Source organism: Trichosurus vulpecula, chromosome 7, assembly GCF_011100635.1.
Source record: "Trichosurus vulpecula isolate mTriVul1 chromosome 7, mTriVul1.pri, whole genome shotgun sequence".
Lineage (NCBI taxonomy): Eukaryota > Metazoa > Chordata > Mammalia > Diprotodontia > Phalangeridae > Trichosurus > Trichosurus vulpecula.
Genome location: NC_050579.1, coordinates 3,471,302 through 3,493,376, shown reverse-complemented (window position 1 = coordinate 3,493,376; position 22,075 = coordinate 3,471,302). Strand labels below are relative to the sequence as shown.

At 43.2% G+C, this 22,075-nt stretch overlaps 1 protein-coding gene across 1 annotated transcript in view; it reads right to left on the bottom strand.

Annotated features, from left to right (window-relative positions):
• IQCA1 (IQ motif containing with AAA domain 1) overlaps positions 1 to 22,075 on the bottom strand; it is a 241,362-nt gene that overhangs the window by 99,392 nt on the left and 119,895 nt on the right. Inside the window, exon 10 of the mRNA XM_036766788.1 lies at positions 2,911 to 2,995. Coding sequence (XP_036622683.1) covers positions 2,911 to 2,995 — 85 coding nt within the window. The remainder of the gene's footprint in view (positions 1 to 2,910; positions 2,996 to 22,075) is intronic.

The window sequence follows — 22,075 nt, the reverse complement described above, 5'->3', positions numbered from 1 at the left end:
TAAGAAGCTGTGTAAACTATGGAAAAACCCAGGCTTTAGGTGATCCAATCTGGATGGGGAAGCACCAGTGGGCATTCACATTAGCCTGAAGAAAGACAGGATAAAGCTCCAGAGGCCTATTGTTTTCAGTCTGACAAACAGAGGTCATAAAGACACCTCGCCAATGTGCACCATTACCAGCCTTCCTCTTATTGTCTTAAGAGTTTGAGCGATTCAAGGGAGCAGAATGGCAGCAAAGCACCACACAGAATGAACTCCTTGAGATGAGTTTCATGAGACTTGCACTTGTCTCACTTATTTTTTTGTGACTAAGGGGATGGCTGATATGGGATCCCCCTGCTCCAGAATTCCTCTTTCCAATTGGAAGAGAGAAGAGAAAGAAGGAGGAGGAAATAAGAGGAAGGGGGGAGAATGAAGAAGAAAAGGAGGAGGAAAAGAGGATGAGATGAAAGAGATGAAGGGGATGAGGGAGCAGTGTACTTAGGACATGCAATTGTATAAGCAATCCACTCAATTCTCCCCTCAGTCCACATATGTTGGATAAGTACTCTAGATGGACAAGAAAGAGAATATTCAATAAAAGTTTAACAAATGCTTTCCCCTCTGCTGTCCTCTGCAGTGAGATGGGCTCCAACTCTGTGAAGAGGAGTCTGGGCTGGTGCTTTCAATGACCCTGCATGGCTTGCTCCCCACAAAACAACCCAGTCTTCTCACACCTTGCTCCTTTCCATGTGTATCTTGATCCAGGACCATGGGTTTCCTTGCTGTTCTTCATACATAACTCTCTACCTGCTACCTGTGGGCATTTTCCTTGACTTCCCCTATGCCTGGAATGCTCTAGTTCCTCCCTGTGGGCATTTTCATTGATGTCCCCTATGCCTGGAATGCTCTATCTCCTCCTCTCTGTCTCCTTCATGTCTCAGCTAAAGTCCCACATTTTGCAAGAAGTCCTGCCCAGGCTCCCTTATTCTTAGTGTCTTTCCCCTGAGATTGTCTGCAATTTATCTCCTAAATGTCTTGTCTGTACATAGTTATTATCATATTGTCTCCCCCATTAGACTGGGTGCTACTTGAGAAAAGGGAGTGTTTTTTACCTTTTCTTTTTTATATCCTCCTTAGCACAGAGTAGTCACTGAATAAATGTCTGACTTGACACAAGCACTGATATTGTCCCACTCATGGAATGTGGCTTTGAATCATAGAACACAGGAACCTCCCAACAGGCATTGCTTTAGGAAATCCAAGGGCCAATGGAGAGACACGCTGGGTATGTACACTGATTTTAACTCAATACCAGCGAAGACTTCTGTGTGAACAGAGGCATCCTAGGCATCACCAGAAGTGTTTGTGGGCCATTCATGTCATAAGAGGGATAATAGGTAGATGTAATGAGTGCTGCACTATTACCCACAAGAAAAGCCTCCAGTGAACTGGGTCAATAGCCTATGGAAGCCTTCTGAAAGCCCATAAAGAATTGCCCTGTGTGGGAGGTGGGGGGTTGAGCTGTGCCCTGGACTGGCAGAGCTACCCCCGCTCCAGCCAATGAGATCTTGAATCCAATAGGATTTTATATCTTTGATCCTCACTTTATTTCTACATTTATGAGCGCTCCAAAGAACCTGGCGAAAGCATCCAAAGAGTCAATGGCAGCCAGGTTGATGAGAGGAGAAGCAAGGACTTTTGTTTGTTTTTTATTTGGAGTTTAAGAACCAGGACATGAACCTTGTTATCCACTGTTATCTATGAGACATCCTTCTGGACAGTTGCTTCCTTTCACTTTCCTTTCCTTCCTTTCATTTCCTCATCTAGCAATGGCGGGATGGGTCTCCCTGGTCGCTGAAGTCCTTTACTGCTCTAAATCCTACGAGTCCATGAACATGTTTGGTAACTGGACGGAGGACTCTAGGGATACTGCCCATATACCAGCAAGCAGACAAGCACTCCTACACACACACACACACACACACACACACACACACACACACTCACTGGGTCCCATGGTTTTGTTCAAACTCTGCCTTGGATATTTACTACCTATGACTGTGGGCGAGTCACTTAACCTCTGTTGGCCTCAGTTTGCTGTGAGGTCCCCTCCAGGCCTAGAGTTCTGATCCCATGTTCGGATCCCATCAATACAAACTTCCTGCATAAACAGCGAGGGGCTTTTTCTTTATTTGTTTTTAGTGGACAACATGACAGCTTTGGGAGAGAAACTTTTCAGAGAACTCATCTGAGAATATGGCTCTCCAAAAGGCCCAAGGGTGAGCTAAGGAGTAGCACTAAGTAATATTTAGTGAGTCCACAGAGTCCAGCGGTACCATTCTATTAAGAATCAATGGGAATATCAGAATATCCCTCCTAATCACCACCAAAAAAGAAAAAACCCACAAGCTTTATGCAGTTTGCTGGGGAATGTGAAAATCAAGTTCAAGCCAATCTCTTTTCAAAGACAAGTCAAAAATGAGACTGAATTTATTTGAAACTTTTTTTTTATCAATATTAGGGTTTTTTTTTAAAAAATCACCTTCATTTCCAAAAATACTCCTTTTTGCTCCCTTACCTCACAGAACTATCTGTTGTTAAAAATAAAAAAAAATTTAAAAAGACAGGGAAAAAATCAGTTTGGTAAAGTTAATGCAACAGCCGAGTTGGCTAGAGCAGGCAATACTCCGTACCCATTGTCCCCCACCTCTGGCGAGAAGGAAGGGACATACACGTTCTCATCTTAAATATGTTTCAAAATCATATCCTAAAAGATGATATCCTCTAGTGAACCTCAAGAGAGGATTTTAATGTAAGGAAATAGCAGGCTACAATGAATGTCTAGGTAACCTTTTCAGTTGGTTTATTCTGAACTTTAAAAACCCTCCTGTCATTCATTTATAGCCTATCTGTAAATTATACACATACCTGTTGTGGGGTCCTTTCTGAAAAAATAATTGCAGAGCCCCCTTCTTCTTCCTTTGGGTAATCAGGAAATGTGCCAGTCATATTCCTAAAGGAAAAGGTAAAATGAAATCAGAATTCCACTGCAGCCAACTCTGCTTCATGTCTGCTTTGTTGAGTCTACCATATTCCTCTAGATGACTGGTGATCACAAGCCTTTTTTCACTTTAGATCAGCCGGCTGAAAATGAGGTCTCTGATGGGAAAAAGTAATTGGATATAAACAAGGCCTGGTTTCCTCCCTTTCAGGGCACTGACAGCTATGGCTGGGATTCAAGAAAGTCCCCTTTAAATGAGAATAGGCTTCTTCCCCTTTTCAATATAAAGTGACTTTGTGTTTGACATTCGGAATAAAAACGGAAGCACAAATCACTTTAATTTGTTTAATGTGAGGACACATAACGGATAAACACAGGTTTGGGAAACTAAACAGAAGCAGAAGTAATTCCAAGGACAAACTCAGGAGCACTGTTCTCAATACAAACACACTCTGTGCGGGTTTCGGTCATCCTGAGGACCCAATAAGCTGACAAAAATCCATCGGTGTTTTATGTTACAAGCTAAATTGTCCATGGGCCTCTGATGTTTATACTTTCCATAATCATGTCATTTCTGCATTTAAAAATGGGCTTCAAATGCCCCATGGAGCAATTTCAGGGAGGTCATAGCATCTGGGCGTACCATATGAGGACTGGTGGTACCAGGCATCATCCATCTGAAAAGTAAACAGCAAGGCAAGTGTCCTGAAGTTGGCAGGGGGCATCGCTCAGCTGATTTATCTCACATCTCAGACTCTATTTGCTCATCCATGGTGAGCCCAGGGAGTAACTGAGCTTGGAGACATGACTTAATATAAATAATGACGAGCTGACTTTATGTAGAGAGTGCTTTGATAATTGCAAAGCTCTTTAAAAAATCTCATTTTATCCTCCTACCACCTCGGGTGGTGGGTGTTATCCTCATCCCCATTTCACAGATGAGAAAACTGATGCAGATGGCAGAGAAGTGACTTGGCTGGGGTCACACAGTTACTAAAGTTCTGAGGCTGAATTGGAACTCAGGTCTTCCTGATTTCTGGGTCACTGAGGGGCTGTATCTGGCCTCTAATACTGTTGATGGCCACTGAGCCTTATCTTGACCTAGGACAGTTAACAGTACTACTGTAGCCTAGATTCTAAATGTAATTCATTCTATCCAGAAGACATAAACAAACTAGAAATATGCACTAGGTTACAATCATAGAAGTTTCCTTTTTAATTCAACTGACCCCTTCCCTGGATGTTAGTTCCTGAGCAGACAGGACACATTGATTTCACCATCCATCTCTTCCAAGGCTTTTAAATTTCTGCCAGTGCAAACAAATTGTGGGTGCGCAGAACAGGGAAGTCAAATAAGGAAAGGACTGAAATATTCAGAATCCCCAAAGGGTGTTGTGTTTTCAGATACATGAGGTACGGCTTTCGATGGTCTCCCTGGCCCTTCAGAGAGTTTGTTTCTGCAGTCACTTTCCTGATTAGGAAAGGGTGTTCTCAAGCACATGATTCCATCCATATCAGCATGGCAGAGTGAGAAAAGTCCTAACAGAGAATCCAAAGACCTGGCTCTGGCCTCTGCTGGCTTTGTGATCTTTAGGCAACTCTTAGACTCCCTGAGGGGCCCTGTTTCCTCATCTGTAAAATAAAGGCCATTCGTGACCTACTTCAATAGGGTTCTGTGAGGGGTGACTCGTCAGCTCTGAAGTGTTATATACATGTGAGCTGTCACTGGTGCCGATGATTAGTTTTTCCCTGAAATGGAATCAACTCTGCCCTTAAAGACCTGAAAATGGAGTTTCAGAGTAGTGACTTTGAAGTGCCATGTAGAAGATTGCAGCTAGGAATGTGGTGAGCAGGCCAACAATTGTGGGGGTTTTTTGAGGGGGGGATTTAAAGGATTCTTTTTCAAGAAGAAGATGAATGGCCTTGTCCTGATAGAACAGCAGCTCCTAGAACCAGAGCACAGGGTTCCCGTAAATGGCGTCTCCTTGGGAATATTCAGTGCTAAGAAATCTGGTCAAGACTCACTTGCCAGCAGAAAGAACCATGGATTCATTAAAAAAACAAAACAAACACCAGAAGGCCCAGGATGTCAACTGATACAAAAATAAATAAACAAATGCAAAGAGACACTGGCAACTCAGAAAGGCTCAGGCGTTACTGTTTCAGTCTCCGTGACTTTTTCTATAGCTTTTTTATCAATGTTCTTTAGCATTTTAAACATTTGTCAAATAATGAAAGAAAAAAAACGTGGTTTTATCTAGAAGGCCCAGAAATGATGCTTACGTGTAAATGCTCTATACCTTTGTGGTAAAGAGGCAATGTTCTAACATTCCTCTGCCCATTAGTCTTTTTCTCTTGGGGCACCAGTAGAATTCATCATTAATTAAATGTTGTGAATAATATATTTACAGAGTGAAAGAAAATTTTACCTTTGCATGCATTTTCTACTATTTTACTAATTTGTTTTTAAAATTTTCTGTTTCTTTTTTTCAGATTTTCAGAACTTAGAGTTTGGTTGTAATAGTAATACAGCTTTATTTGTGTCCTTACAGATAAAAAGTGAGAGATTCTCTGGTGAAAAAATTTTAGAACTAACAAGAACTATCCCGGACAGTGAATGCGATGATGTCAATGCTACAACCACAATACACGAGGAAGAGAAAGAACATTCCTTATTTGATTCCAGGGACATCGAGTCCATCAATGCAGCTTCTTCTATAGCTGACAATCTGAAAAGTAATAAGCGACGTGGTTCCCATCAGACCCAAGTTCACACACAAAAGACATGAAGAGCCACAGTGTTGGAAGGTAAAGTTGTTTTGGTTTTGGTGGCTTTTTTTTTCTGAATGGGCTGTTGCTTCTCAAGCAAAGTGAGGGTGTTTGTAACAGTTAAACATTATGACCCTTCAGCCAGGCCCTACTGCATACTCTACAACCCGCATCACTGAGGAAAGTCCCATGCTTTCTTTTCAAACTTTACTTAATGAGCCAATGCTTAGAAACATTCAGAAATGCACAAATCCCAAGGCCAGTGAATGAGAGGTCACGCTAAGTGAGTGGCTGCCATTCTTCAGTTGTTTTCCATTGGGTCTGACCCTCTGTGACCCCATTTGAGGTTTTATTGGTCAAGATACTAGAGTGGTTTGTCATTTCCTTCTCCAGCTCATTTGACAGATGAGGAAACTGAGGCAAACATGGTGAAGTGACTTTCTCAGGGCCACAAAGCTAGTTAGTGTCTGAGGGCAAATTTGAACTCAAGAAGATAAGTCTTCCTGGCCCCAGGCCTGGCACTTTATCCACTATGGCACCTAGCTGCCCTTCATGGTCTGTACTACATTAGAAGAATTAGAAAAACTATTTGTGCTCATGACATTATCAATGGAAGAAACCAGTCCCCCCAAAGTATGAGGAATAGCTCCTGGTGGTGTTCCTTTGCCGACAAAACTATGCCACATAACTGATTTCTAGATATAATGAGGTATCACCACACACGTTTTGGCCAGCATCCTCACTATAGAAACCTTTTATTGAGAACTGTTAGAAGGCATTCATCTCTGCTGCCTTGCAAGGCAGGTTGTAAACATATTCAGTATGTGTCAAACCTGCCCTGAAATTTTGGTTGGCAGAACATGCTGAAGACAAATTCTTGCTTAAGGATTCCCTTACTTGAGAAAAGATGATAAAAGAAGCAAAGATGCCCAGCGTGCCCTGAGATACGGTGCTGAAACTTACGAAAGTATGAAACCACAGTGTGACAAGGCTACGGTGTAACCCATGGCAATTATGTTACACCCCTAGTTCTTTCCATGAGGCTTGAAAAGCATGGGTGGACCATAGTGGAACTACTCATCAGAAGCACTGAGAACTTCCAGATGTAACCGATGAAGGGGTCACTGCTTGGAGCTCTGGTTCTGAAATCTACCAAGAAGAACCCTCCAGGGACACTGCCGAACTACAGGTGTGGGACTGTCATGAGGGCCCTCCCCTCCATCCAGATGTTCAGAGGACAGCCCACAGCAAAAGCTGGACACTCTCCGAGTCTACGATAAGACTGAGATACGAGATGCTCGCCTCAAGTGACAAGGTAGGACAAGGGAAAGCAGCAACTGGAAATGTTCTAGCCATGACCTTCATCAGCATCGAGATAATACATACTGAGGTTTGTAATTCAAACATTGGATGTGGAGAATGCATCCAAAAGGTGAGCGAGGAGCTTACTGGAGATGGTCTGAGGGGCCAATCAGAAGTCATGGCCCCACACGGCCAAAATGCACCACATGTGCGACCCTATAGTGCAGAGAAAGGGCGCAGAAGCGTACTTCATTTGCCAAAAGCCTGTTTGTGGCAAATGTGTGACAAAAACGTGTGTAAAGTGCGATTCCTAAGTAAGTGATTACAAGGACATATATTTGATGACAAATCTCTTCTTTCTCCTCTCTGTGTAAAGGCATTTTAAATACAAGTAGTTATGAGCAGATACTATAATTTTACTTTGAAACAAACATTTTCATCCTACTATCTCTATGTTTTTTGCCTTTATCAATTAAAAATACTTCATTGCCTGGTTTGATTCTTGAACTATTCTGTCCTTCCAGGTCCTTAGGCCTGGCAGGGTAGAGAGCAGCCCGGGCAGGGGTATGCCTGCAGTCCCTGCAGCACGAGAGGAGAGGCCCTGTTCAGGTCGCAGACACAAGCCTGTGGGTTGGTTAGTCCAAGAGGGGGCTGAGTGATCAGTTTAAGAGTTAACATTCTCCAGTATTAATTCAGAACCCTTTATTTTGTTGATGTTGTCACTTTCTTGTGTTGTGGATTTAGCCATGATTCTTCTACATCTGGCTCATAAATTCCTTCTGGCTATGGGTGGTGCTGGTGACAGTTTGTCTGCACTGGGGAAAATGTCTAGTTTACCATCTCGTTGGTATGTGACCCAGGAGCTTCCAGAGAACATGACCTGCACTGGTAGAGGGAGTTTCCTCACCTGAGAGCTCCCTATACCAATAATCTCATAGGACCAGTCCCTATCCCTAGGGAAGCCCCTTTTTCTTGGGTGACTAATGGTAGATGAAGGCAGAAATAGGGAACATTCCAGGGTGAGAGGTGGGATTTCTTGGTTCTCCTTTGCAAAGTGACATAGCCTAGAAATTCTGAGGAGGAAGAAGTGGGAAGGGGTGGCACGGACTGAGGGTCACTACCAAAAAGCTTCAAAGTTCATAGCTGAATTGTGGCAGAAGGAAAGGCTGTACCAGAGGGCAACTGAGCCACCTATCCTGCTCATCCCCGGAGCCCAAGGAAGCTTGATGAAATGTCTCTGCCCAGCTCAGGAATAAGCCATTAACACCCACAGGCATGGCCACTTCATGGCACCTCCACTTAGGGTTGGGGGAGACAGTCAAGAAAACTCAAGTACCATAGGAACTGAAACAGGACAAAGTTCATTACATTAGTAAAGGTCATTAGGAGAGGCAATTGGGGTGGTGAGAGTTTGTCAGGACTGGGGGAAATGCCTTTTAAAAAAATACCATTTTAAAAATATATAATTTTTAAAAATACACGTATTTTTAAAAATACCATTTTAAAGTGATAGAACCTTCACCTCCTTGCCCCCAGGTTAGGGGGTGAGAAGGTGCACTGTGGCAGGCAGAGAAAAGGCTGAGCTGGGAGTCAGGGGCATTGGACATGAGGGATGACTTTGGTATCGCCTCTTAGCACTATGAAAAATGTGTAAAATCACAGTCTCTGTAGAGCTCAGAACTGGCTCCCTGCCTCCGTCTTGGAAGCCTTTGGAGGATAGGAGGGCTTCTCATCAGAGGCCGGTGACTAGAAAACAGCCTCTGAATCCCCCCAGTGGTTCTGGCTAGCCCAGAGCACTGAAGCATGGCCACCTCGCTGACTGGAGAGATGGCCCACTGGGGATTAGGAGGGGATTAGCTGAGGACCTCCAATTACTTGTGCTCAGGAAAACTGCTCTTTCAATTAAAAGTGGAAACAAAACTATTCGGTTTGTATCTGACTTTAATTCACTGAAGCCTGTCTACCCACCTCTGTCCCTGACAACCTCATTCATCCCTGGATCTCTCCCTTCTACAAGTCCAATGCCAAGACCATTCTGTATGTGACACCATCCTTGTCTTTTGGGTCTGTTACCAGGGCTGCCTTTAAATTACCAAGCCTTCTTTTCTGTTAGAGGCCCTCTGTCTTGCCCCCTCCCCCAGGCCCTCAGCATTACACTAATTCCCAAATTGCTAGCTTTGTTATTAAGAAGACTACACCCAAATAGATGCTCTCCCTTTCTTGGTTCTGGGATAGAGGGGTGGAGACATGGGGTGAGAGATCCTTCCCAGTCACTGCAAAGAGACTGCTCTAGCAACTTCCATGGGAAAAAACCAAGTGGATGAAGGAGGCAACTTCCACAGGAGTTTTTCTGGATTCCCACCCCTGGCTCCCAGTGCTTTCCCTTGGAAATTGCTTTGCATAGTTCAGGTCCCTAGCTGGCAGAGTAGATAAGGTGCTGGGCCCAGAATTAGGAAGACGAGTTCAATCCAGCTTCAGACACTTACTAGCTGCGTGGTTAATCACTTAACCAGTCTCCTCTGTTGTAAAAAGAGCAGCACCTTCCTCCCAGGCTTTTTGTGAGGATCAAATGAGATGTTGGTAAAAGTGTCTGGCATAGAAGCTGGCACACAGTAGGTGCTTCATAAGTGCTAGCTATCATCAACATAATTGCTATTCTGAGTACATATTGTTTTCCCCCAACAGAATGTAAGGTCCTTGACGGTTGTGACTCCTTCATCTTGTCTTCATATCCCCAGGCCCTATTATTTGTACCTGGCCCAAAGAACAGAGGTTTGCTGAATGAATGAATGATTTCCCAGTATCAGTCAATGATCACCTACTCTATGCCAGAATCTCTACTAGGACCTGAGGAGAAAAAGGATGCGGTTGGATGGACAGCTCATCGAGTTGGCCACAGCCAATCAGGCATTCATCTCAATGCAACATGGATCTTGGATATACAGCATAGCTGGACAGTGAAGTGGGCCCTAAAGGAAGAATCCAAGGCAGGAGACCATATTAAGCATCTACTATTGGCAAGACTCTGGGGCAAGGTGCTAGGGATGAAAAGACAAAAGAAAACCAAACAAGCCTTTGCCCTCAAGGAGCTGAAATTTTATTGGGAAAATTCCACAGCACGCTGAAAGCCCCCCGACTACTGGCTGCTGCCGAGGCTCATTATTTTTTCAAACATTGATCTTCCCCAGCGAAGCTCCATAGCAGTGATGCATAAGAATAACAACCACAGGTGACCCGAACATCACCGAAAGGCTTCAGATCAGGAGCAGATGCTGGGCATGTGAATGTCACGCAAGAAGGGACATCATCAAGACCATACATGACCAGAAAGGGAGGTGGCCAATGCAAGTCAAAGTGAGTGGGAAAACGGTGGATAGACGTAGACCAACTGGATCCTGCACCGGCGCCCAAGAAGCATGAAAAGCGCTAGTGGAAGTCTGCCTCTGGGCCTCTCCAGCAGACTGATGACAGCCTATGGTCAAGGGTCCCAAACCAAGGTTCTCCCCAATACCTCAGCAGAGTGGGGGGCAAGGGGGTAGCCCTACATCCTAAGTCTATAGTCATGGAGCACAAACTCGGGCTGAGTCCCCAATGCTAGAAAGGGCTCAAGGTCAGGCCTGTCAAAAGCCCACGTCTGCTTTCTGACGACAAGACTAGCCAAGTGCCAGAGTTCTAGGCCTGGAAGATTGGCTGTTTAGGGAGGAATTCTTCAGCTGTGGAGACCCAGGAATCAGAGAAACATAGCATTTGATTTGGAAGAATAAAATGCTGTCTTGAAGTCTCCTCTCCTACAAGTTTTCTTCCATTTGTGTATCAATCATACCAGAGTTCTTGAAAGATACAGGTGTTAACTTTGATTATTAATGGTAGTCGAAGTATAAAACATAATGTTCACCACAGGTGTCCTCAGTGGTCATGGAGGAAGTTCAGCACAGAATCCAAATGGAAAGGGGATTCCCTATAGATTAGGTGAGGTCCTACAGATGCTCTTGTGGCATTATGAAAGCTGCGTGAAGCTCCAGAACAGTCCAGAGTTTTCTATATGAGATCCATAGGCACTCAAAAGAGTTTGGATTAGCTGTCCATGCAGGAAAAACCACACGGATGAAGAATTCCAAATTGTCTAGAATATCATATGTGGTTGGATGGATAACCCATTGAGCTCTTCTTTGAACGCATTGGTCATGGACAGACACTACAAACAGACAATAAGTTCAGCCTAGAATTGGGCAGGAGGAAGAGGAGGCTGAGTTGCCTTTGCAAAATTGTTCAGGGTTTCTAAAGGCCCCAAGATTCTCTCTGAAACAAAAGCCCAGCATTTTAACATCATTATTGTTCCAATGTTGTGTGTCACAAAGCATGGTATGGCACAATCTCTGAAGAACTGAAGTTGGGGATGACCCAGAGGGCAATGGAGAAGGGTAGGGAGGATATGAGTAGGCTATAACATAGAATGAATATGGAATTCTGTGGGCTTAGTGGGGTTAAATCAACAAGCATTCATTAAGCACCTACTATGTACCATGTACTGTGCTACATTGTGGGAAAAGGCAAAAGAAGTCCCTACTCTCAAGAAACTTAGAGTTTAATGGAAGAGTTTACTGTCTAATGGGGGTGAAGAATGTCCATCAATAAGTATTTATTAAGCATTTACTATGTGTCAGGCACTGTGGTAGAGGTCCTGAAGGTGCAAAGGAAGGCAAAGAAATCTCTATCAAGGAATTTATAGTTTAATGGGGTAAAGGAAGTCAGTCAGTTAATAAGCATTTATTACATGCTTCTTATGTATCAGACATCACACTAAGTATACAAGTAAAGACAAAAACAATCCCTACCCTCGGAGTGCTTCCGTGCTAACGGGAGAGTAAATAACTAGGTACATGCCAGATATGGAGAGTACATGGAAGGCAGTATCAGAAGGAAAGGCAGATGGGCAAAATATGGCCAAAAACTGGCCCCAAATGAGCCAATCACCTAGTGAAAATAAAGGCTCTCCAATGGACAGCCTCCAAGCTCCTTGGGGATCCACATAATATCAAGAGAACACAATGAGGGCTGCCGCCATGTTGGCTGGACCCTGTGGAAGGTCCGTGGGAAGGCATGGACAAGAGTCCCACAAGATGGGCAGGCTGCAGCCAAGCAGCATTGTTGAAAGATGAGATCACAGATGGAGCTTCTGAACAAAGACTGGAAGGTACCCAGGGGCCACAATCTGTATCAGAGGAGTGAGGACATGCATTGATGAAATCATAAATCCACTGGGCTATCTTATCCTCACCAAAAGCAAGTTACTGAGGTAGGATTCAAACCCAGCTCTGCTGCCTCCATGTCCCGAGCCCTTTCCCACTACTTCTCATAATAACAGGTGCCATGTATACATTTCTCCTTTGAAAGACTTTCCTCCTACTATGCACAAAGACCTCCAGGTTCCTCCTGCCTATCCTATGATAAAAGGAAAAGCTCATATAGACTGATATTTGAGGTCTATTCTTTGCCTTTGTTTACATTCCCGTACTGAGCATAGTATAGAGTAAGTGCTTAATAAAGATCTGTGGACTTGACTTCATCCAATCTGTCTCCCTAAAAAAGCAACTTGGCATCAATCAATCAACAAGCATTATTAAGCACCAACTATGTATGGGGTACTGGGAATACATAGACAAAAAGGAAACAGCCTACCCTCAAGGAGTTTACATTCTAATAGAGGAGACAAATGTACATATCAGAGCACAGACAGAAAATACACACAATGAATACAAGGTAAGTTTGGTAGGGGTTTTCTTGTAACTGAGTGGTGAGGGTGGGGGGAAGGAAGGGAGGAAGGCAAGGGGCACCAGGAAGAAGGTGGGGCTTGGGACTGAGTTTAGAGTCAAAAAGTCCAGGTTCCAGGTTCACAAATTGGAGAAGTCACCAGAATTATTATGGAGAAAACCCTTCGAGAACGAGAGGGAGCTATCATTGTCGGCAGGCTGCAGCAGTTATGTGTGTGTGTGTGTGTGTGTGTGTGTGTGTGTGTGTGTGGCGGGGGGGGGGGGGGAGATGGAGATGTCATTTGATCCACGGTATCTCGAAATCTGTCTAATAGCATTATAATGTGGTTCTACTGTATTAAAAGTTCATGCAATTTAAGTGGGGTTTAAACTACCAATAATCCTATCATCCTTCCATAATTATCTCCGCACAATGTGGTGGGAATTGCAGCCTGCCTGCTTGTTAGCAGCACTGTTTTCCTCACTTTAGAATTAAATATTTTATACTCGGGCTCTTTTTATGAATCTAGCTTCACAAAATAATTTCCCTTAGCATACGCAGATACAATCAAGTGTTTTACAATTCCCTTAAGCAAAATCCCTAATTTCCTCTCTTAAACCATGCGAATCCCTGAGTACCCTTTTGAGACTTCAGGAAAATGCATACGGCAGAATCCTTGAGTTAATTAGTTTCTCCCCCCCCCCACTATTAGTTTCTTACTATCTGCTTTGGAAACTAACATATGCCGAATCCTTCTTCAGACCTCTTCCTACCCTAAAGCCACAGAGCATGTGCATCCATCTTAGGGACAGCTCCCTTCTCCTGTGAACCCCCTTAAGGGAGGCCCCCACTTTTGCAGCCAGGGCTTATTAAAAAAATCTTATTTTGATTTTTTTCTCCACTAAGAGACTAATGGCTATTTCCAAACAATTAACATTTTTCTCATCATCAGCTTTTTTTAAAAAAAAAAAAAACAGGCTAACACTACAATTTCTCCTTCTTTTCTCTTAAAGATTCTAATTAAATGTTATCTTTTCCCTCTTCATTGCTTTCAGAAAAAAAAGATAAACTCTCTTCATATTACGGCAATTGAAGGTTTCTTGGATTCTGCCTCATTTTGTATCTCTCCACAGTTTGTGTTTCTTCTTCCAGGGTGAGTCGTCTTCTTGTTTCCATCTCCTGCAAATGCCTCCCTATGGTCCATTTGCCTTTGTCCTTCAGCTGCTGTATCTAGGTTTGACCCCAAATATTCAGCTTCAGGTGGGTTTTTTGAGTAGGAATGTAGAGGATTCTCAAAAAATCTTCACCAAGAAAGGATGCTTGAAAGTATATTCTGAGCCCTTTTTACGGCTTCTTCCACTGTCGTGTTTCCTTTTTTGCATCTAGTTTGAGAAAAAGCCTTTGAATCTCTGTAGCACAGCTGTTTTTTCTTAGTAATTGAATCCATAATCATTTTATTTGTTAAAAAATTAGATTTAAAAATCCCCTGGGCACAGCATAACTTCTCTCCTTCCCTGAGTTTTGTGCCGCCCAATAAATTGCACTTCCACTCTTTTACCATCGGTGTTGTCCTACTGCTTTCAACAAATACAAGCAGGGTTCTATCTTGGGTAATTGCTTGGTAGGAAGTTGCATTGTGTAGTTTTAAAATAAGCTTTAATGAAAAAGTGAGTCTTAAATATAGGCAGATGTGGAAATTGTCTTGGATTTATTCTATTTGTGCTATGATTAAACAGATTTAAATGTAATCTCTAGGTGGTGCTGTAGAGGGCAGAGATGCCAAGGTGGTAGTCACTCCTTATTCCCCCCTCCCAACAGAAAAGGAGAAGGGCCCAATCACCCACCTCTACCCACAGGAACGGCACAGAGGTTGGGCTTTCTCCTCAGACTGATAGGGGCCTCCACTCTTCCCCACCTCAGGTGGAGCCTTCCAAACTACACTGTTCCAAAGTGAACTAGATAATAAGCTAATCTTGATTTTCAGCATGAACGATGTCTCAAACACACAAAGGTTCCTTACTCTCCTGTTCTAGAAATCTTAGGAAATACAATTCCTAATGCTTGTTAAGAATCAGATTGCTTGCTTGCTTTTAGTCTTTTGTTCTTGAAGAGGACCATAACAACAGGAAGGTGATGCCAAGATTATTAGAGTCGCCAGGTTTGAGAAAAAAATTCTTTTAACCATTGGCCAGAGACTGGCATCTCTGGCCTATCTTCATCCTATGTAAATTCCATTTAGCTACTGTGTTTCTCCTGACCCCTGAACTATTCCAGCAAGAAGCAAACATGTAGCGTAGTGTTCAGGGTTACCCATAAGTGTTTATAAGAAGCAAAACAAGGTCAGTAACAAAAGAACTTAAGGCAAAGTCATGAGACAAATCAGAAACAGGAGCTAACTAGGGGTGAAAGCAAAGGTGGCAGAGGAGGAGGGTGGGAGAGAAAGAGAAAAACCATTAGCAGCTTTCCCACAGCTCTGAAGAAGGGAACCATTTGTCAACCTTAGTCTGAAGTCTTTTTGCTCCCTGGAGGGCAAGCTGTCCCTGAGGCTAGCCTGTCTGCTCCATCTCTAGATCTGGACCACACACTATTGGGCATCCTCAGGGACCTGGTGACTGCAATGCTGCTGGCTCAGCTCCCCTCACACAGCCTCTCCAATCCATCTTTTCCACATTCTGGCTGCCCTGCCCCGTCCTACCAGCTACTTGTAAATCTCCAGTGACGTGATCTGGATGTTCAGTTCCACGGTGAGTGTTGAGTACAATGAGTTACAAATCCCCAAATGCCCACGTAGCCCCTGGATGTTTCTTCCTTTGCCTGTTCCTTTTAAGTGAATGTGACGTATATTCAATCTATGGGCCATTAACAAGACCTCAAGCTTAGACACACTGGGCTTCTTCTTTGGATTCTCCCTTCTACATTACAATCTCTTTGGCTGCCACACCTATGCAGGGTTTTCCCTGAAGACCTCAAAATGGAGCTCATTTTGACACTGTACTAAAATAATCGAAAGTAAAACCAGCTTCAATTCAAAAGGAGGCACCCAAGCTAATTAAACAAAGACCAAATCCAAGGATGTAGCTTAGGTACATAAACTACCTTGTGAACCCATAGGTATCAGTTTGTAATATCAACTGAGTTGGGACTTTCTTACTGTTTTAAAATGATTAATTCAGTGTCTTTGAGTCTTACCAGGTGCTAAGCCCCAGGCCCAAACCCCAATTAGCTGCTAAACCTATGTGGGTGTGACTTGGTAACCAAGGTGGGGCCCCAGGTGGGGCTAACTAAGGGAGGGCCTAGTATACACATGAGTTTGAGTGATAGGTTTGGGACATCAGAGGCTCTTAGACCATGTGGTTTAAGTTGCCTCTTTGTGATGATTTTAGGTCACATGGGTGAGTTGCATGTGTGACTCACCCCTGACCCTGAAAAAGATATAAAACCAGGGGTTGGCTTTCTCTTTTTTGGAGCTCTTACCCACAGCAGTGGTGGCGCTCGTGACTCTGGGCCAGCCCTCCTTATGAGCTCCTGGGCTGAACCTGGATGTTGGTAACTATGAATCTATATTTGGTCTGTCTGTTGATATTTGTAATTTGTTTAGGGCTCTCACTCGTGCTGGTGTGCTGATGCGGAGACTCCGGGCAGCTGTAGCTAAGGGCCCTCCAGCTCGTAAACCTGGATATTGAGACTTTGTTAAATTCTGGTAACTATGAATTGGGATTTGAATCAAACAAGGTCTGTCTGTTGATGTTTGTAATTTGTTTGTATTTATTCTGAAGTTCAGGGTGCTGGATTTTTCCCCTGAACTAAGTGAATTGTATTTGTATGCTGAATTAAAGTAAGCTTGTCAACCCCTTAACGTTGCTTTCCCTAGTTAAGCAGATCAAAAGAACCTGTGCTTTTGCACTGTGTTAGCAGCTTTCTGGGTGCTGGTTGTTGGTGGATCTTACACCCCCACAGAAGCTGCTGGCTGGATTGTTGAAACACAGTCATTCATCAAAAAAACAGAGATGGAATCATAAGGCAATATGGTGCCCAGTTCACATTCTAATAGAACATTGTTAATGGGATGAGAAAATATAGGAGGGAAGAGGGCACACCCATTGTGTAGATATTCTTGAGTCTTTGGTCTGTTTTCCATTTCATTCCTTCATTCCCTCAATCCACAAACTTTATTAAACATCTATGATGTGGCAGGTACAGGGCCAAGAGAAGATCCACAGATAAATAAGGGACCAGAAGATGGTAAGTAGTCAGTTAAGTCAGAGTGTAGAGAATATGAAAGGAAATGGGCTGAAGCCAAGTTTCAGAGGTCACTGGTTAAGGAGAGGTCAGAGGTTAAGGAGAGGTCAGAGGGTAAGGAGAGTGAGCTTTATCAAGTAGGTAATAGGAAGACTTTTGGGCAAGGGGGTGGCATGATTAGAGCTGCAATCCAGGAAGGCTTCAAGGCTACATGGAAGAAGGCCTCTGCATGAAAGGCTGGCCATTCACTTTGGAATTTCCAGAATAATCCATGCCTCCATTTTACTTTCAGTATTTCCTTGTTCAAATGGGGCTGGCCTGGATGGGCTCTGAAGTCTCTGACAGCTTGGAGTGTGTGATTAGAGGTTTCAGGCTCAGTATTGCTACTTTCCCATGCTGGAAAAACAGCATATTTTAAATATTTTTTACTTATATTTTATGAGTATACATATGTATGCACGCACATTTATATGTGTATGTATATAATGGTCAATGAGTCATGGCAACTTTATTTGACAAAAAAATCAAATAATAGAGTGATGTCACTTCTGGCCCCCAATAAACCACCAAAATAAACCAAATAAAAAAATCCCTTCTCTCACAGTCAAGGTTGATGTAGGAATGCTCAGCCAGGGTGTGAAAACAGGCACACTCATGCACTGTTGGTGGAGCTGTGAACTTGCCAGTCATTCTGGAAAGCAATTTGGAATGATGTTCCAAAGTTACTCAACTGTGAGTAGCCTTGTACCTAGTTATACATTCTATAGCCAGAGATCAGAGAAAGAGGACGACTACTCACATGCACAAGAATATTTGTGGCAACTTTTTGTAGTGGTAAAGGACTGGGAATTGTGAGGATGGTCATCAAGTGGTGAATAGATGAACAAATTATGGTCTAGGAAAGTAATGGAATATTATTGTGCTGCGAAGAAATGATAATGTGGAAGGTTTCAGAGGAAACTGGGAAGACTTGTATGAACTGATGGAGAGTGAAGTGAGCAGGACCAGGAGAACAATTTATACAGTAACAATTATAAGGAAAAAAATGTTGAAAGATTTTAAGAACTTTGGAAAGAATACAACGCCAGAGGACCAAAGAGGAAGCATTTATCCTCTGACGGACAGAGAAAGTGATAGACTCTGACTACACAGAATGAGAAATACACTTGTAGAAAGGCCAGTGAAAGAATTTGCTTTGCTGGACAATGCAATTTTAAATAAGAATTTCCTTCCTTCCTTCCTTCCTTCCTTCCTTCCTTCCTTCCTTCCTTCCTTCCTTCCTTCCTTCCTTCCTTCCTTCCTTCCTTCCTTCCTTCCTTCCTGTCTTCCTTCTTTCCTTCCTGTCTTCCTTCCTTCCTTCCTATCTTCCTTCCTTCCTTCCTTCCTTCCTTCCTTCCTTCCTTCCTTCCTTCCTTCCTTCCTGTCTTCCTTCCTTCCTTCCTGTCTTCCTTCTTTCCTTCCCTCTTTCCTTCTTTCTTTTCTTCTTTCTTTCTTCCAAATGGGTGAGTGGGAAAAAGAGAAAACAAATGCTTGTTTTTGAATGGACAACCTGATTGGACCCTAGGAGACTGATTCTAATTAAAATGCAATGGTTTGGCAGTTTTTTGCACATGTTATTCTGGAAGGAAGAACAGCTGAGGAATGAGGGTGGGATGAAGAAATACATCCCAAAGTGGTGAAGGATCCGTCCTTTATGGAGAAAGATGCTAGAGAACTTTTTAAAGAATCAGAGGACTTTCAGAAATCTGCACAAGTGACTTGGGTTTTTGTTTTTGTTTTTAGGAAAACTATGGGTGGAGAAAGAAAAGAAGATGCAGAATGTGTTTAATGACAAGACAAGCACAGCTGTGGGAAACTGACCCAGTGAGTGCCCAGCACCAGGAAGAACAAAGCTAGTGAAAGAACCTGGGAGGGGCCCCTGAGAAATTGGCTGAGTGGTGGAGTCAGGCAGCTGGAGGGAGGGCAGAAGAAGGGGCTCAGAGGAGAAAAGTCCTCACTCCTCCGGAGTTCAGCTTTGGCTGATTGCAAGAACAGAGAGTGGCCCCAGAGGAAAGAAAATAAGGGATGTCTGAAAGAAAATATTCAGTGTTTTAAATGTGCACCATATGAACACGGTAATCAATGTAATCAATAGGCATGTATTAAGCACCTCCTCTGGGCCAGGGAATGTGGTTGCTGGCTCTTTACCCTATGGTGCCCCATTTACGTGCCAAGATTCCATTCCATTCTCTCCAAGATTCTGGTACCTGAAGCCGGTGGGGGGGGGGGGATGGGATCTCACTAGAGAGGAGCAAGGGAGGAAGGAATGGGAGCCCAGGGAGGAAGGAGGGAAGAAAATCTTGGTTTTCTTTCTTTTTTTAATTACGATTTTTTTTTATTTTTAGTTTACAACACTCAGTTCCACATGATTTTGAGTTCCAGATTTTCTTCCCCCGCCCAAGATGGCATGGAATCCGATATATCTTCTACATATAACTTTGCATTGAACTTATTCGCACAATGGTCAAGTTGTAAAGAAGAATTATGACCAATGGAATGAATCAGGAGAAAGAAGTAACAAAGCCAAAAAAAATTAAAAAACAAAAACAAAAGAGAAAAAAAGAAGGGGAAAAACAGAGAGCATAAAGTGTGCCTCAGTCTGCATTCAGACTCCATAGCTCTTTCTCTGGATGTAGATAGCACTCTCCATCGTGAGTCTTTTGGAGTTGTCTTTGCACTTTGTGTTGCTGAGAAGAGCCAAGTCTATAAGGGTTAGTCCTCACAGAATCCATATATCTGTGGTTGTGTATAATGTTCTCCTGGTTCTGCTCCGCTCACTCAGCATTATGTTGTGTAGGTTTTTCCAGGTTGTTACGAAGTCCGTATCATCCCCATTTCTTATGGCACAATAGTATTCCATTACCTTCATATACCACAACTTGTTCAGCCATTCCCCAATTGATGGGCATCCCCTTGATTTCCAATTCTTTGCTACCACAAAAAGAGCCGCTATAAGTATTTTTGTACATATGGGTCCTTTTCCCACTTGTGTGATCTCTTTGGGATAAAACCCTAGAAGGGAAGAACAAGAGGTCTAGAATATCTAGGGAATTAATGAAAAGCAACACTAGGAAAGGTGGCCTAGCCATACCAGATACTAAACTGTACTATAAAGCAGCAGTCATCAAAGCTACTTGGTACTGGATAAGAAACAGAGTCATGGATCAGTGGAATAGGATAGGTACACAAGATGCAGTATTCAATGACTGTAGCAATCTACTCTTTGATAAACCCAAAGAATCCAGCTTCTGGGCTAAGAATTCACTATTTCACAAAAACTGCTGGGAAAATTGGAAAATGGTAGGGTAGAAACTGGGCATAGACCAATATCTTATACCATATACCAAAACAAAGTCAAAATGGGTTCATGGGCTTCCACAGAGGTAAGATTTAAACCAAAGATTTCTGGAGTGGCCGGAAAGCAAGGGCTTGCATAAGCTCCCACCCAGGTCCCTCCAAAAACCTATAAAAAATGGCTCTGAACAAATTTTAGAACTGCAGAACCAACAAAATAGCAGAGGGAGGCAGGGCTCCAACCCAGGACAACCTGGATGGTCGCACGGACCAACCAGACCAGGAGCCAGAGCAGGCCCTAGCGCCATGAATCAGTGAGCTGCAGCAGTTACCAGACTTCTCAACCCACAAACACCAAAGACAACAGAGAAGGTTAGTGGGAAAAGCTGCGGGGACAGAGTGGAAGGAGTTCGTTGTTCAGCGGCCACCCTGGGGGCAGCGGGGGAGGTGCAGCTACAGAACTACAGCTGCAGTTGCTTCAGGCCCCAGGCCCACCTGGTGGGAGGAATTAAGTGGCAGATCAGAGCAGGAGTGCAGAGCCAGGTCCAGGTTGGCGGTTCTTGGGGAAGGAGGAGTGCTGGTGTGGCAGAGCTGGCTGTGTAGAAATAGCTCTGAAAACAACAGCACATCCCCTCAAGCTTGGAACAAAGTACTCTCTACTCTTCAAGCAGTCATACCCTGACAAAAAAACCAAGGGTCAAGTAAGTTGGCTGGGAACATGGCCAGGCAGCAAAAACACACTCTGATCTTTTTTTGGTGACAAAGAAGACCAAAACATACAGACAGAAGAAGTCAACAAAGTCAAAGAGCCTACATCAAAAGCCTCCAAGAAAAACATGAACTGGTCTCAGGCCATGGAAGAGCTCAAAAAGGATTTGGAAAAGCAAGTTAGGGAAGTAGAGGAAAAATTGGGATGAGAAATGAGAATGAAGAGAGAAAACCATGAAAAACAAGTCAATGACTTGCTAAAGGAGAACCAAAAAAATACTGAAGAAAACAACACCTTAAAAAATAGACTAACTCAAATGGCAAAAAAGCTCCAAAAAGCCAATGAGGAGAAGAATGCCTTGAAAGGCAGAATTAGCCAAATGGAAAAGGAGGTCCAAAAGACCACCGAAGAAAATACCACCTCAAAAATTAGTTTGGAGCAAGTGGAAGCTAGTGACTTGATGAGAAATCAAGATATTATAAAACAGAACCAAAGGAATGAAAAAGTGGAAGACAATGTGAAATATCTCATTGGAAAAACCACTGACCTGGAAAATAGATCCAGGAGAGATAGTTTAAAAATCATTGGACTACCTGAAAGCCATGATCAAAAAAGAGCCTAGATATCATCTTTAAAGAAATTATCAAGGAGAACTGCCCTGATATTCTAGAGCCACAGGGCAAAATAGAAATTGAAAGAATCCACAGATCGCCTCCTCAAAAAGATCCCGGAAAGAAATCTCCTAGGAATATTGTTGCCAAATTCCAGAGCTCCCAGATCAAGGAGGGAATACTGCAAGCATCCAGAAAGAAACAATTTGAGTACTGTGGAAACACAATCAGAATAACACAGGATCTGGCAGTTTCTACCTTAAGGGATTGAAGGGCTTGGAATATGATGTTCCGGAGGTCAATGGAGCTAGGATTAAAACCAAGAATCACCTACCCAGCAAAACTGATTATAATGCTCCAAGGCAAAATATGGATTTT